The sequence below is a fragment of the Apodemus sylvaticus genome, chromosome 2 (genome assembly GCF_947179515.1).
Source record: "Apodemus sylvaticus chromosome 2, mApoSyl1.1, whole genome shotgun sequence".
NCBI lineage: Eukaryota > Metazoa > Chordata > Mammalia > Rodentia > Muridae > Apodemus > Apodemus sylvaticus.
The window spans coordinates 92,461,775-92,477,758 of NC_067473.1; the positions used below are offsets into that span (position 1 = coordinate 92,461,775).

Below are 15,984 nucleotides of genomic sequence, written 5' to 3' on the forward strand. Positions count from 1 at the left end.
GTAACATGGCAGGTCCTGACAGTTTGGGAAACGGGAAAATACCATGGAGAAAGTTATAGGAATTATGATGACATTAAAAATCAGCGTGGTGTAGCTATTCAGTTTGGTTTACAAGTGCAGTTCCTGATTGGTTGACTTGTTGTCTGTGATCTGTGATCAGGTACCATGTGGCAAGGAACCTGTGGTAGAAGCAAAAGAAGGGACTGGAAAGGTCTAGAGCCCAGGTGATCTCTTTGAGGATATATTCATGATCAACTTTCTATGACTAGCTTTTATCTCCCAAAACATCCACCCTCTCTCAGTAGCATAACATGTGAGCCTTCGGGAGATATTCAACGTCCTCATTGTAACCATTGGCAAGGAAGAGAGTTGGGAGTGTGATCTTCACAACATTGTCACAAATGCAGAGGATAAGACTATAGCTCTTAGAAATAATATGAATTACACAGATGAATTTTCCCCACTTCTACAACAGATGCATGTTACCCTCGTAACTTCCTTTCTCTTGGTATTATAATGTGGTCAAGCACATCAGGTTGTGAAGTGCTCCCATTGCTTTTATTAAAAGTTTAGTAAATATTAAACTCTGCTTTCATTACAGAGCCTCCCAATGAACACGCATCCTTCAAAGTTATAGTTTAATATAATGTTATCATGTTTTAAAATTAAAGATTATCTACTGCTATACAAGCCATCAAAAATGACTGATGTGCCAGAAAGTGGTTTCAATTAGTTTTCATGGATGCTGATCAGATAAGCACTAAGATTTATGGTTGTGTCTGAGACTTCCGTCAAGGGCAGTCTTCAAGTGTTTAGAGAAACTAACCAAGAGAAGGACTGGTTCTAGTTAGTCTCTTCTACTGTGTCTTTTTGTTTCTTTATTCTTGTTATATCACAAGTAGTAGTTTATATAGATTGCTTCATTTTTCTTTAGCTCCTCTCTATTCCTGACAATACTATGTGTGGGAACTTTTCAAGTTTCTGCTTGTGTAGACTGTTTCTGGAGGTCTGAATGTTCTGAAACATGGTCTCATCAAATATGACAAAACATAGATTGAACCTTTGAATGTTCTCTCTCTCTCTCTGTTGGTGAATAATGGTCACCATTTCTGTTCTTCTCCGGGGAACTGCAATATATATATTTGTTTTCTTCAATTTTAAAATATACTTAAAAACAAAAACAATTGGACTTGGTGCTGTACTCCTATAAACACTTGGGAAGTGTGGACAGAATTGTCATAAGTTCCAGCCTAACCTTGAATGTATAGCTTTTCTGTACAACACTTGATGAGCTATACACTGTGAGACTTTTCTCCAGTGCTGTGCTTATATTATTGTTGTCAGCATGACAGGATACTCAACAGCACACAAAGGTACCTTTTCTCATGCTTACAAGGGTACTTCCAGAGAGCTTTAACTGAGTCCCACAGGAAAACCCACTCTGCATATGGGCACACACCATCTCACAGTCTGGGCCCCTGGACACGCAGCTGAGTGATGTGCTCTCTCTCTCCCTCTCCCTCCCACAGATACTTTCCAGATCCTGACGGGACTCAAACTGCCAGAATAACCCTTCCCTCCTTAAGTTGCTTTGTTCTGTATTTTGTTAGAGCAGCGGGGTTGCAGAGGTAGTTAGGGAGCTGAAGAGATAGAGAGTAGCTCCTCTCTATTCCTGACAATACTATGTGTGGGAACTTTTCAAGTTTCTGCTTGTGTAGACTGTATGCGTGCATCGAAACAGCTGTTGTACACCCTCTCCCCTCCCTCCTTCCCTCCCTGTTGGCCTCTTTCTCACTGTGCATTTCAACCTCAGGGTATAATGCATTGTCAAACTAATGAGGGCTTCACTCTGCTTTGCACTTCATTGAATTCTACTCTTCAGTGGAATTTATTTTCCTTGCTCTTTCTTCATTTTGTCCAGGAGGAAGTTTCAATAAATTTATTTTGTGTATTCTATTTATCTTCAGCAACTAAACTAGGAACTCCCTCAGGGAATCTGCACAGCTATGAGAGAAAACCCACCCTGGACAATTCTCCTGCAACAGCCAGCCTTGCAGCCCCAGGACTGGCTTCCTTGGAGATTTGACCAAGGCTCAGGGAGGCATTTTGTGCGAATTGTATTCCCAGAGTGAGCAGTCTCTGGGGATTTCTTAGGTTCTGCCATGTTTCTCCTGTGTGTCTGCTCCTGGCTGAAGGGCCTCCAGAGTAGTCATCACTTCAGTCTTACTGACTCCTGCCTGCTAGAGTTTCCTTTAAAAGGTCAGCGGCCGGTTGCCTTTCTTCTTCTCCTCTGCCTTCAGTAATGTCCACAGGAGGAGCAGGAGCACTCAGCCAGGCCCTAACTTTCCTGTGTCTACTGTCTTTGGTATTTCTGGCTCAGATCTTTGGAAATTATTTCTGAAACAAATTTGTTTATATTCCCTCTAGTGTGTGTCAGAATTTAAAACTTTTCTCCTTTAATTTTATATGTAATATTAATCAGAACAAAATCCTTAAGACATCCTTACATATTTATAAATACAATTCATATGACATTATTCATCTTCATAATTTGTGTATTGTTGTATTTTATATCCCAGGTGATCTGAATATCTTTCAACATCCAGATCAGTTAGAAATAAAGAAAAACTTATAGTAACTTCATAGGCACATGGGCCTTAGTTATTTCATTATAGTGTTTATTTGTTTGCTTGCTTGTCTGTATTTTGAGACATGGTCTCTTATAGCCTAGGCTGGTCTAGAATTTACATTGTATCTGAGCCTAACTTTGAATCCTGATCATTTGTTTTCATTCTCAAGTGCTAACAACTATATTGTCAATATCACATACTAAATTCATATATCTTAAAGTGATATCAGAAGGTAATCATGGCTTAGCATATTTTAACTTTATTTCAGGAAGGAGAAAATATTTTCTACTTGGCAGTTGATGATATAGAAACAGATACAGAGCTTTTGATTGGCTACCTGGACAGTGATGTGGAGGCAGAGGAGGAGGAGCAACAAGCTCTGACCATGACCAAAGAAGGCAAAGTTGACCACTCTAAGGGACAGTTGACAGCTGGAAGTAAAGGTACTGCATCTTCGTTTGGTGATCTGAAGGAAGAGACATTGAAGAGGAAGGTAGCTTGAATTATTTGAATTATACTAGTGTGTTATGATGTTAAAGAGTTTGTCAAACTATTTTCTCTGAATACCAGGAAAAAGATTGAGGTAAGTAACAGATGTGTCCTATAGGATGGCCAAGGTGAGAGAGGCAGCTCTGGTTCCTGGTGTCACTGAGGTAACATACAGTGAAGGTCTGTCTCCTCCTGCACTGGTTCTGCCAGTGGCCAGAAAGACGGTCGCTCAGGCTCTGCAGATTTCATCCCATGTACACGTGAGGAGGCCAGATCTGTAGGGTAGCCCTGCAGTGTCCTGGAGATCTGTGTTCTGAGATCTTCTGAGAATCTGGATATTCTGGGAATCTACTTCTAGTCTGGTCACAGGAGCTGGTAGGATTGCTAATTTGTCCTTGTCTGGGGATCAGAAACTTGAGGTGACCAGAGGTGATACCTGCAGTCTAGGAGATAGATGCTAGCTCACTGCCAACTGGCATGAAATTATCGTTTATTATTGGTCCGGTGTTTTATTCCTGCAGAAAACTTGAGGGAAAGTGCTGTGTTGTAGCACCCTATTTCTTTGTCCATTTGGCAGAAAGGAATACTTTTAAACAGTCAGAAATTTCGTGTTCACAGTTCTGTCTGCAGTTCACATTCAAGCTGAGGGACCTGGCACATTTGGTGTCTGACTTCTTCCTCATGTACAGAAGTTAAATGTGCAAGACACAAAGATGACCCCAGGAAAAGAAACAAAGACGCCAGTCACATGTTTGCCAGTGTAGCGTTTGAGTGTATGAATTTGGCACTTTAAATATGTAAATGACTTGTAGCTAGAAATGGGGAAAAGAGCCACATGGGAGAGGGAGCCTAAGGTTTGATCACAGACGTTGCACTTCACAGACGGAACTCATGTGGCTTGGGTATGCACCAGCTGCGTCTTTAGGTGGCATTATTATTTTAATTTTTTCGTATTTAATATATTTTAACTCTAAAGATATGTAACTTTAATGGCATCCTGATGAAGGTGGGTGGAGCTCTGACAGTCCTGTGGAATAGGGTGCCTCACCCACTGCATCTGCACAGACTGCACTGTTTTCATGCTGTGCTTTATTTCAAATCAGTGTGAGATCCCCTGTTGGCAATTCACGATAGTTTTTGTCTATTGGATTCTTCTTGTAAAGCTCAGAGTGAACTGACAATGATCCATTTTCTAGGAAAAGATTTGCTTTGCAGTTCAGCATTTATTGTCATTTCTGATCTGAAACATTACCATTAAAAGGGAAATTGCAGATTGAATTTGATTTTGTAATACTTCTGAGAAACATAATAAAATGAATTTTAAAATAGTTTTTCTGATAGGATGTTTGGTTTCTGTTTAATGTGAACAATGGTAATGTATGTTAGAGAAGATAAAAACAAAATGGAATGGAGTCAAAACAACTAGCTTGTTTTGAAATGGGGGCCAAAGCTAGTTCCTTGCTTGTGAACTCCAGTGTTGTACATTGCACAGGTCACCTTGGCTGTGAAGAGGACTTTGCCTGCCCACAGTGTGAATCGAGCTTTCCCAGTGAGGAAGTCCTTACTGAGCACCTTCAGAGCTTGCACCAGAAGCCCGCAGGGGAGAAAGAGTTCAAATGCGAGAACTGCGGGAAGAAATTCCCTGTGAGGCAGGCCTTGCAAAGACAGTGCGTATGCTCGGGGTGGTTCAGATACGTCCAAACAGTCAGATTTACTGTCCTTGATGTGTGTTTGTGAGCATGCACCAGTGCATGTGTGGGAAAGTGGTGGCTAGCCTCTTTGCTGTGAGCTCATCTTTTCTGAGTGTATTGTGCTCTGATCATGAGGTTTACAGGTGCACATCATTTCTGCTAAGCCCTTCTAGGTGTGTTTTATACTTGCCATTAAATATCATGCTTAATGGTTTAATAATCTGATGAAATTTACATATGCATAATTTAGCCAGTGCTTGAACTTATTCACCAAGCTTCACTTATTTGCTCTCTAATTTGTTTAAAGCTGTTTAACTGATGGAGAATTAAGTGTAGCGATGACAGAAGATTGGGAAGCACCATCTATTTCACAGTGATTTGGAAACAGTTTGAAGATGAATGGGTCAGAGCATGACTGTGAGGGGCATTATATGAATTCACCCATTACCTTATCCTAAGCACTTATGTCTACCACATAAAATTAGTTTCTATTTTAACATTTTGTAAGATCAGAGTTACCCAAAATGAGAGAGGATGTGAGCATGTTCAGACACTCTAAACTTCCACACTCAGCAGACCTTACATGAATAAAACATCTTCCAGGCTTAATGGTTCCATTTTGTTGTGTTTAATTCCAAAGTATGCCATTTCGTTCCTATCTATATATCATCTATTTATCTATCTACTCACCTACCTGTTGTGTATATATGATGCTTCATTATGTTATATGTATCAGGTTTTGCTTATGAAATCTGAAAATAATTTTATTTACGAGTAACAAATCTTTGAAAAATTGATACCTTTAGGATGACTTAAATATTCAGAGATTTTATTAACTTCTTCAAATAAAGCCAAGTGACAGTTATAATACTTTTTAACACATTAACTTCAGCTTGTATTTTAGTCAGGTTTTATATGTATTTATTGGGCTGTCAGATTTTGAGCTATGTCTTAGAGCTAACAGGCTATCATTAAAAATGTAGAAGGCCACGGCAAGGCGTCAGGAGGATGTGAGCATATCCTGGCACCCTGGCTTCTTCCCCCGGCCTCCTCAGTGTTCTTTTCTGCCCAGCCAGAAGCAGCCTGAAGAATTCCTCATCGAGTGTTCAGTGTACTCTTTGCAATTCTCTTTTCAGTTCAGCACTGAGGTTTAGTGTCTGGTTATGAAATGGCTTTCACAAGTCTGCAGGTCATTTTTCGTGTGCATAATTCATACTTGGAGTAAGTCAGCACTACACTAAGTAAACTGAAGGATTTAGATACGTCTTTCTTACCAACATAATTAATGCATGAAATGACTTCCAAACTCCTGCAGGAAGGATGTCCTAGGAGGTGTGGGTTGCAGAAGCCTTCAGTGATGTTTGAGTGTGGAGGCATGTCTTCATCATTTCTCCTGCCCCCCTGCCCTTGCTACTTGTCTTATAGTTTTGAGCAGCACCGGAAGGCTTGCCGAGGGGATGCCAGGCTTGTGTGCAAAGCGGACAGCTGTGGGAAGAGGCTGAGAAGTGAGGATGCCCTGCGAAGGCACCAGGAGCATGTCCACACTGGTGAGGAGGCGCTGCAGTCCTTCCTGATTCAGCCCCTCCCCAGGCCACAGGATCTGCTTCTCATTCTCTTTCGTGAGGAGGGGCTGGCTTCCACTGTGCGCCTTACTTGCTTGAGTGTTTCACCAAACACTAATTTTCCAAGTTGATTTCAGCAGCATTTATCATGTTCCCCGTGTCTGAATTAACCACTGCTGTAAACCAGGCTCACACTTTGTTGTTTTGTCACTCGGGTGTACTCTTCAGTCATCTCACTGTTTTAGTCTCTAAACTTGATTTTTCCCACACTGTTGAAATTGACCATTTATAAGTATACTTTGGAACTATGAAGTGATGCACTTCTGTCTTAATATTTTCACAAGAATGTTCAGTGCCTTAAGTGCTTGCATTTCTTCTGTACTGGAGAATATTCCTATTTTTTGCCATGCGTTGAAAATATTTGAAATTTGAGCAGATGATATCCTTTACTCCTGGTAATCCCTAGCTAAACAATAAAACAAATAAATCATTTGCTTGTCACCTAGGATTTTGTCCTTGATATTTTCTTGCCCATCAGTGAATATATTCTGGTGGTGATTCCTTGTGCACTGTGGGGCCTCTTCTGTTCTCTGCTGTCTGTCTGGTGAGGGTTTGAGGCCTAAGGAAACTCTCATGTCCTTCTGCGCATGTCTTTCCTCATGCATTGGCTTCCCCTCCACTCCTGGGAAGTGAATAGAAATGTGTGTTTGCATAGGTAGGAAACTCTTTTCTTCCTTCTTGGTTCATCCTCACAATTAGGCAAAAAGAGTGACTGAGACCTGGCATCAGGACCTCTGTTGTCTGAAAACAACTGACTTCAACAATAAGGTGACAGAGGTGACCATGAGTGTGACTGCAGGCCTCCCTTCCTCATTGCCTGAGCCTGCACACTGTGAGCCACGAACAAGCTCTGGTGGCAGAAGGTGAAGCTTTTAAGCTAACCTTCAGGGGGTGCCAATCATCAAGACTTCCCAGCATTGTTTTGTGGCTTTCTTTTTGAAGAACATATGGCTGGTATATGGAAAATGACTTCCCTTGCTGAATTTAAAATATACTGGTGCCTTTCATATGAAGGCAGAAGCAGGCATAACTTTTTGATAGATTTGCTTTCATAAGTTTTTTTTTTAAATGTTGTTTTGGCTAAAATGCTGTTCTTAATTTTCTCCATCTTTGTCTGCAACGTATTTTAACCAAACTTTTATGTCAGTTTTAAAGTCAACTTTGCTGAACTAAGTAAAAAACCAGATGGATGCTACAACTCTGGAAACCTTTCTGTCCTCGTCAGTAGGCATATGGTCTTCCTGCTGTGCTTATGGCGTAGTGTTTGAGGCTTCTTCTAATTGGCCTTGGGTTGCTTACTAGTGCAGCTTGGGGGCATTCATGGGGATTTTGCAGGAAACAAGTCATACAGTAAGAGTTTGTTTCATCATCGTTATCCCATGTTGCAGGTTGTGACAAGATGTGAATGCTGCTGTATTTTAGCCAAGGTCTCCGTGCACACCTCTCACTTGGTTTGGCACATGGTGTCATTTTCTAATCCTTAGACTCTCCTATACTTCTTTTTCCCCATAAAGTAGGGATGATGGGGAGAGTACCTCCTGTTAGAGCCAGGAGAGTAGCACTAAGGTATGGCTGAGGATGCTGTATAAAACAAAGGTGCTGAAGGAGTAGAAAACCAAGGGACTTTTGTACTGATTAATGAGGAAGCTGTCCTGTAAAGGAGGTAATGGAAGGGAAGCTGAATATTTAAACATGGGTCAGATTATTTTTTGTAAATACAATAGGGTATGATGGATAGGTTTGTAGGTAAGTGAAATTGTATAGCTTCCTTGACCCATTGCTTGCTTCTGTAACTGTTAGTATAATAATAATAATAATAATAATAATAATAATTATTATTATTATTATTATTGCTGTTGCTTGATTTGTTTTTCTGGTACTGATGATTTAACCCAGAGCCCCACCTTACCACTGAACTTTATCACAATACCTCCAGTTCTCCTGAAAGTTAAACTCCATGCATACTTGAATATAGGAAGCCAAAATTCTATGGATTCTGTGGATGCTAAGGAAAGGGTTGCGCTTATGAGAAATACCATTTTCTGTATCCTCATAAGCTCTTTCTATATTGTTCTGTATGAATCTAGTGTTCCAGTTGTAAGATGAAAGAGATGTGAGGAAGAGATGGTAGTGATGGGAGACTGGTACCAAAGAAGAGTCAGAGAGAAATGAATGGTTGGAGAAGCCAACGTCTTTTCTTGTTTCCCCTCCTTGTGGGAAAGCCAGGGCCTGGTCTCAATGCGAGGTGTGGTAGGACAGAGAGAAGTATGCCAAGCCCAGATAACTGGAGTTGGAAAAGATGGAATGTTGTTTTTCTTGGTGGCATTTCTGCAATATATGTACAGACTGATGAACAAGTCCATGCAAGATAATGTCCACTTTGTTGTGTGACAAGTTTCTCTTTAGAATCCCTAGTGTCACCACCATACATATTTTCGTGGCTTGTGTAGTCTGTAAACAATTAAACGTACCTGCTGTTATTGTGACTATCTTGGCATCTTGAAAACCAGGATGAAAATTCCTACCTTTCTCCTCCTAAGTGTTATTTTCCCTTTTATAAACATAGTTCTGAATCATGACCACACAGCACTGTGGCATTACTTCTGCTGCCAGGATTTCCTGTTGTTGAGGTTAGAGCAAGGATGGGTATAGATTTCACAGTTTGGGTGACGTGATGGGCACAGGGTGCTATATTATATTAAATATTTACTTTTGGAGCCTTCAATTTTTTTAAATTATACAATATCATTTTGAGGAGATTTATATTGGTACAGGTAAAATGGTTATGGCATTGCATTTTGAAATTATTCTGAGCCTCTAATTATTGTAAAGTTTATAATACAATATGAGCTTCTATCATCCTTGTAAAAGAAGATAAAATTAAGTTCTGGTTTTGTTTTCTAACAGTATAAATTGCCAGTGTAATACATTTTGCGATTGATCTTATATTATACTCTGTATTGAGTTATTTAATAAGATATGGGCTCAAATTCTACAGGAATTTAGTTCTGAATAATTATAAAACAAAATCACTTGATGAAGGGAAAGGAAATGGGAAAATCAGTTTATGAGTTCACATGTTCATTTTTTTTCTCCCTGTAAAAAAGAACATTTGATTTATTTAAATTGTGTTCTGACTTTTTGTGGAAACTTTCTCTCTAAAGACTACTTTAACAGATGGAATAGTGAGAAGTTTATTTGATATATGTAGAAACTGATGAGCTGGGAACTTTCAAGTTTGAAAAGAAAGACTTGAATATAACCAATATAACCATGTAGAATTCTCAATCATGACAATGAAATCGTGTAGAAAGGATCCTGGGTCAATTTTAGTTAATCTGTGATGGTCTTTCATCCCTGTCCTAGGTGATCCTAAGAGAAAGCTCATATGTTCGGTGTGCAATAGAAGGTGCACCTCAGTGTCAAGCCTGCAGGAACACAGGAAGGTGGGTGAGAGCCTGTCTGTTGACTGGAAGGCCTTCTGTCTCGTTCTGCTGCAATCACTTGGTGGATGTTATTTACTTGGTGGATGTTATGCTAACACAGAGCTAAGATAGCTGGGATGATTTGTTCCACAGCACAGAGGCAGTGTACAGAGGAGTGAGCTATGAGTAGTTTGGGTTGTGTTGTTCATCATTAGCTAACAGATTCATTAGTGCCTTGCACCACGTCCAGCTGATTCCCATAAAGCACCCACCACGTTTTCAAGATTTTTTCAGTTGGTGTTTGCTCAGGAAACATAAATCAGTGATTTTAAAACATACATTTTTATGGGAAGAGTTTGCCTTATGTATAAAATGAGTACATGTTGTATAGTTTGGTACAGAGTGAGAGCTAGAAGATGACTTTTAGACGCTAAAGCTAATGTGATGATTATAAGGCTGATTGGCACTGGGCTGTCTCAGCGTTCCTCGCAGCTCTATTCGATTCTTGACAGTAAAGTGATAAGGCATGCATAGCGATAGCTTTGTGTGGCCCAGTGTCATTGGAGAAATAAATTATTATGTTAATAGAACGTGTATTTAACACTTTGCAGTAAGTATAAAAATTACTGTTCTCTTTGTTTGTAAGTCTAATGTGAAAATTAAGCATGAAGTCCAGCAATGAGTAGATAGTTGATAGAAAATACAGTGGAATGAAAATCAAATTTAGATTTTGTTTATGTTGTGATAGAGTCCACACTATTTCCCAAATTTTCATGTTAGATATTTAGTATATCTGAGAACATGAAAAAAACTTTCAGTGACTTGGTATCTAGAAGAGCTATTACTGATGAGTATAAAAATTTTATTTTTCTTGTGATTTGCAAAATGCTTTATGTATTTGCATGCTTATAGATTTATTATATAGTAATTTTGCAGGACTTAAAGCTCATACCACTTTTTATCTATTAGTTCCAAGTTTATGGATTTAAATTATGACATATGAAATAGTTACTATCAGACTGACAAGTGTGAAGCTGTCTGCTGGATGTAGAGCAATTTTGATCATCTTTGGAAGAAATAATGAATTGCAAATAAAAGCTGTTCTTTTTCTCTCAGTAGTTCTCCATGTAATATTGGGCTGGATTTCTCCCCTCTGAACAAGGATATTAAATTGATTAGAATTCTCTGCTCATTCTCTTAGTTTTTGCAGTTTCCAGCTGGGGACTTCATGGGGCTGTTTGAAGATGTACTGTTTTTCTCGGCTTTGGGTGTCCTTCTTGGACAGGGGCTAGTATATTCTGCTCGGTGGTATTCAGAGTTTAGTATGTGTGCTGAAATTGCAGAATACCAGCCTAGATACTTTTCTTCTAGCTCCAACCCTTAAATTGTGTATGTATGTATGGATATATGTATGCATGATATATGATGTATGTATGATATATGATGGATGTATATATGTATATATATACATGTATATTGCGTGAGAGCAGGCACACATGTGCCAAGCACACATGAGGAAACCAGAACACTGTCTCTATTGTTGGTCTGAAAGGAACTCTTCTTCTCTGCTGCATTCACCAGACTGTCTCATGAGTTTCTGAGTCATCGCCTTTCTCTGCCTTTTGTGCCATCATAGGAACTCTGGGGTCGCAGACAAACTTTTATGTGGGTTCTGGGAAACTGAACTTAGAGCTTCATGCTTGCACAGAACATGCTTTACCCACTGAGTATCTCAAGGTCCTGTAGCTCCTTTTTCTCACTTATCAATGCTAGGACTTGGAGAATAGAGACGTAGTCTGAGGCAAAATTCTTCAGTCTGTTCAAGGATGTATTTCTATACATCTTCATTTAAATGCATATGACTCATTTCCTGGATCTATTTAATCATAGATTATAATGTTTAAGATATTTGAACAAAGTATTTTAGCAAACTTAGTTATGGAGCCTTTTTCTGAATAATGTCTTATGTTCCATTTATTTCCTAATATAGACACTTTCTCCATTAAAAACTTAATTTGGTAGAAAAGAAAGGTGTAACTGTTGGTGGGATGTAGAAGGTACAGTTGTGCATTCAACGTGTGAGCATTTGCAGAATGTTAACAAATTCTTAGCACAAGTAGACTTGCTTCTGTTCTAGAGCAGCCCTTCAAAGTCGTTCTCAATACAAAGGAGAGTATAGTAACTTCAAAGCTGTCAATCATTTTAGTTGGTCACCTGATGTTTAATAGTTGCAGTATTTCATTTTGACAGCAGATGGTGCTTTATGACAATACTAAATTACAGCATAGTATAGTCTTTTATATTACAGTATACTACTTTGTGTTGTGATAAAGTATATTATGATTTTTATCTAAAGTTGTTTCCTTTAGGACCTAAAGTAGTAAATTATCCCCTGAAAATGAGCATGGAAAATTGTAAATTTAACAAAACATGTTTTCTTATCATTAGGCGTGATTAAATAGTATTGCCTGTCATTGGCAGTTTTGTTAAAAGTTTTAAAAATACCCATGGTCCTAAGTTTCTGCTATAAATAAGATAGTTAATTCCAAAAAGCCTTCATGTGCTGTAAATTCTGTCATTTATCTATTTTGTTAATTCAACCTTGAAAAATGTCTCATTTAAAAATATTGAATAAATAAGAATGTTTTGTAATATTTTAAGGATTATTTTATTTATAGATTAATTTTCAACATTTTTCAAACCAATAAAATATGGATTTTATAAATAAAGTCTTCATTTCTATATGACACCAAAGATTTGTCATTTATGCTACCTTGTCATCATTATGAAATTATATATTACATGTTTTTACATGAAGTGTTTAAGAATATAAATCTGCATTTATTAACTTTAAATAAATATTACATGTCCTGTCCTTATTGGTCAAACTTGGGTGTTTAGCTGACGCTCCCTTAGGTGTTTGCCTGGGAGAGGCTAGATGTTTTTCCTCCATGCCCTCTGGGATTGTGGTCTAGTTCTCCCATCCCTAGCTGCCAAGCCCCACGCGGAGACCCATCACTGTTCAGAAGTGGGTGTTGCTCAATCTCTGCATTGATAGACCGTGGCCGATTGTTGTCTGCCAGTGACTGCCTGCTTTGTGCCTCTCCAGGTTCTCCTAGTGAGGTTGGCTCACTAAAGAGTGAAGCAGTTAGAGGAGGCCTTCCCAGCTTTGCTCTGTCACCACATGGCATGGAGTAAGGCCGGCTGGCAGGGCTGGATCTGTTGGCCTTGCTGCTCAAGTTTTCTCCTTCTCTTCACTCTTCCTGCCATGGCTACTTGGATCCCAAGACAGCCTCATCCTCCACTCATGCACTCTACCGGTCATGCTGATCTTTCTGTTTCCGCAACTAGTTATTCTTCAGTAACTAGATGCAGAGGTCTTGGCTCTCTGAAGAAGGATTTGCTTGCCTCAGGTTAATTATTGTCCTTCGACAGTAGTAGTTTGGAACCTTAGTCCAGTAGTTTGATGCCCGTGCTCACGGCCGGCCAGTAATTCTCAAGGCAGGCTTCATGCCATCTTCCTGTCAGAGCTGAGCACCTTCCACATCATGATAAACTCTGTTTTTCCATACCAACTATTTTATGGTTTGAGATAGAAAGAGCTAATATAGTACCTGGTTATAACATGTATATTGACTTGTGTATTAAAGCTGTGTTCTGAATGCATCATTTTCAAAATATATTTTATTCATCTATGTTTAAAGTATACAACATGCCATGAGATAAACATGTGTTAGATGGTTAGAACCGATTTCACATCCACATCTCATATATTTATCCATCCCCCTACTCCATGTCATCCCCTACTCCATGTCAGAGATCCTGTAACTTGTTCATTCAACCAAATTTTCCTGACCACACCATTGTTAATATACCACTATAGGCCATAGCGCCTATTTTAAGATTCGATCGTTAGACTCAGCCATTGTATGTATAGGCTACTTTATATAGTCCATCATGTTTATTGTGGTCCTCCTGTCCTGTGAAACTTCATTGTGATCTTAGTGCTTTCAGATCAGAGTTGTACTGACCTTGCTCTGCACTTGATAGTTGGCTTTGTACTTTCATTTGAAGTGTTAATGCCTACTATAAAAGGAAAATTATACCTCAGGTATTGTATGTCCCACACTGAACTTTAGGTATAATACAAGTTAATATGTTAGTTGTGACCTTTTTTTATAGTTTGTATATTTACTACATACAAGTAAGTCAGATACACAGCATGTTTTCTTGTGACTATTTTCTGAAAATGAAACATTAGCTAGATAGTATGTCATGACATTTTCTGTGTACCTGATGCAGAGTTAGTGCCGTGTTGGTAGCAATTTTTGCTTCAGCTGTGTATAATTCATTAGTTTTTAACATTTGGTTTAACAGTCAATTTTATCTTTTTCAGATTCATGAGATATTTGATTGTCAAGAATGTATGAAAAAGTTTATTTCTGCTAATCAGCTGAAACGTCACATGATTACCCATTCAGGTGAATTGTGTACTTCTTATGTATATGGAAATCATTGCAAAAGAATATGGAAATCATTGCTCAAGAAATTGAAGAGTAATAAGAAGCCCTCGCTATAAGTTCTAGCTTAGTTATATGGCTTCTAAGGTCTTAATTGTTTAGAAGTGGGTTTGTTTATAAAGCAGAGGTTGTTTGGCTGAGGGATAGGAAAGATCTTCAAAAATCACCATCTAATTTGGAACCTTGGTTTCTTTATTCTTGACACAACACCCTGATTAATAAGTTCATTTACATAATATACTCGAATAGTGCCTGGCATTTGGTGGAGATTCAACTACTGTGTTTACTATGTTTCTAGATACTTTTCTATTCTATCTGTGATACTCATAAAATAAATATATTAATATTTTGGGGAAATTTTCTCAAGGTTGAAGTTCATTTAAACAATTTTGAGTAATAGGCTTTTATTTTCTTATGAAGACACTAAAATGAACTGAAAAGGATTTTTATCTTAGTGAATCCTTTTAAAGAATATAGGAAGGCTATAGTTGGAGGATATTGAAATAAATTGTTTGGAACATCCATGTGGTTTTGAGTAAAGATTAAGTGTTATTGAGTGAAAGTCAATCATCGAAACTTGGTTTTCAGGTGTGCTTTGTATAATGTGTACATTTGTTTGCTTGGTTGTTGAGATGCCTATTTCATAGTGTCGATCTTATAATCTCCCTAAACACTTCTCTGTACTGAAGACAGAAAACTTTACCACCTGGGGCCTGCCTGGTGCTCTCCGATTACTTCTATCACTGACAGGTCTCTCAGCATTAAGGACCTGATTGATATACACACACTTTAATTTTTCATATAGAAATGGAGTTTGTACTTTGAATAAACTTATATTGCAAAGGTATAACTGTCAAAACATATCTGGAAAATAAGCTTTTGCATATTAACTTGTGAATACTCACATGTCTAACACAGATGAACTACATGGAAGGCATTTTTGTGCTTGTCTGACCCTGCTTTAATTAGTTTATGCATAAGACGAAAGAGCAGGTAAGGATGCATCCCCTTGGTCCTTGACTTTCATATCTGTATGACATTGTCTCTGCTCATTCTTCCCAGAGAAGCGGCCTTATAACTGTGAGATCTGTAACAAGTCATTCAAGAGGCTCGATCAGGTGGGCGCCCATAAAGTAATCCACAGTGAGGACAAACCGTATCAGTGCAAGCTCTGTGGAAAGGGATTCGCTCACAGAAACGTTTACAAGAACCACAAGAAGGTAAAGATGCTTATTGGCATCTGTTATTTACTGTTGCACTGCTAGGGTTTTGCTTGGTCTCTTAACCAGATTTGGCACATCTGTTGATCCTGCTTCTACTTTGTTAACACGCACTCAGACTATTGACCTCGGGCTTCTCTTCTTGTCTCCACTTTGAGAACTGCTTTCTCACACAAAATATCCGTGTATGATTGAGTGAATTAAAAGTCTCAGCTTCTCTCTTTGTGTTTCAGTGCTCTGTTCATATCACTGTTTGCCTGGGTTTCTTATAGTGTACTTTGCTAGGTCTGTCCTTTCCTCTGAATGTGTTTTAGACTTTGTGTTAGCTTCCTATGGCCTGATACAATCTGCTTACTCAGTGGAAAGGTTTATTAGGCTTGGTTCAAA

General features: G+C 38.7%; 1 protein-coding gene across 1 annotated transcript in view; it reads left to right on the plus strand.

Moving 5' to 3' along the window:
* The window catches only part of Prdm5 (PR/SET domain 5), a 182,674-nt gene that overhangs the window by 86,355 nt on the left and 80,335 nt on the right, over window positions 1-15,984 (plus strand). Inside the window, exons 4-9 of the mRNA XM_052173854.1 lie at window positions 2,899-3,073; window positions 4,612-4,786; window positions 6,236-6,357; window positions 9,799-9,878; window positions 14,254-14,338; window positions 15,440-15,597. Coding sequence (XP_052029814.1) covers window positions 2,899-3,073; window positions 4,612-4,786; window positions 6,236-6,357; window positions 9,799-9,878; window positions 14,254-14,338; window positions 15,440-15,597 — 795 coding nt within the window. The remainder of the gene's footprint in view (window positions 1-2,898; window positions 3,074-4,611; window positions 4,787-6,235; window positions 6,358-9,798; window positions 9,879-14,253; window positions 14,339-15,439; window positions 15,598-15,984) is intronic.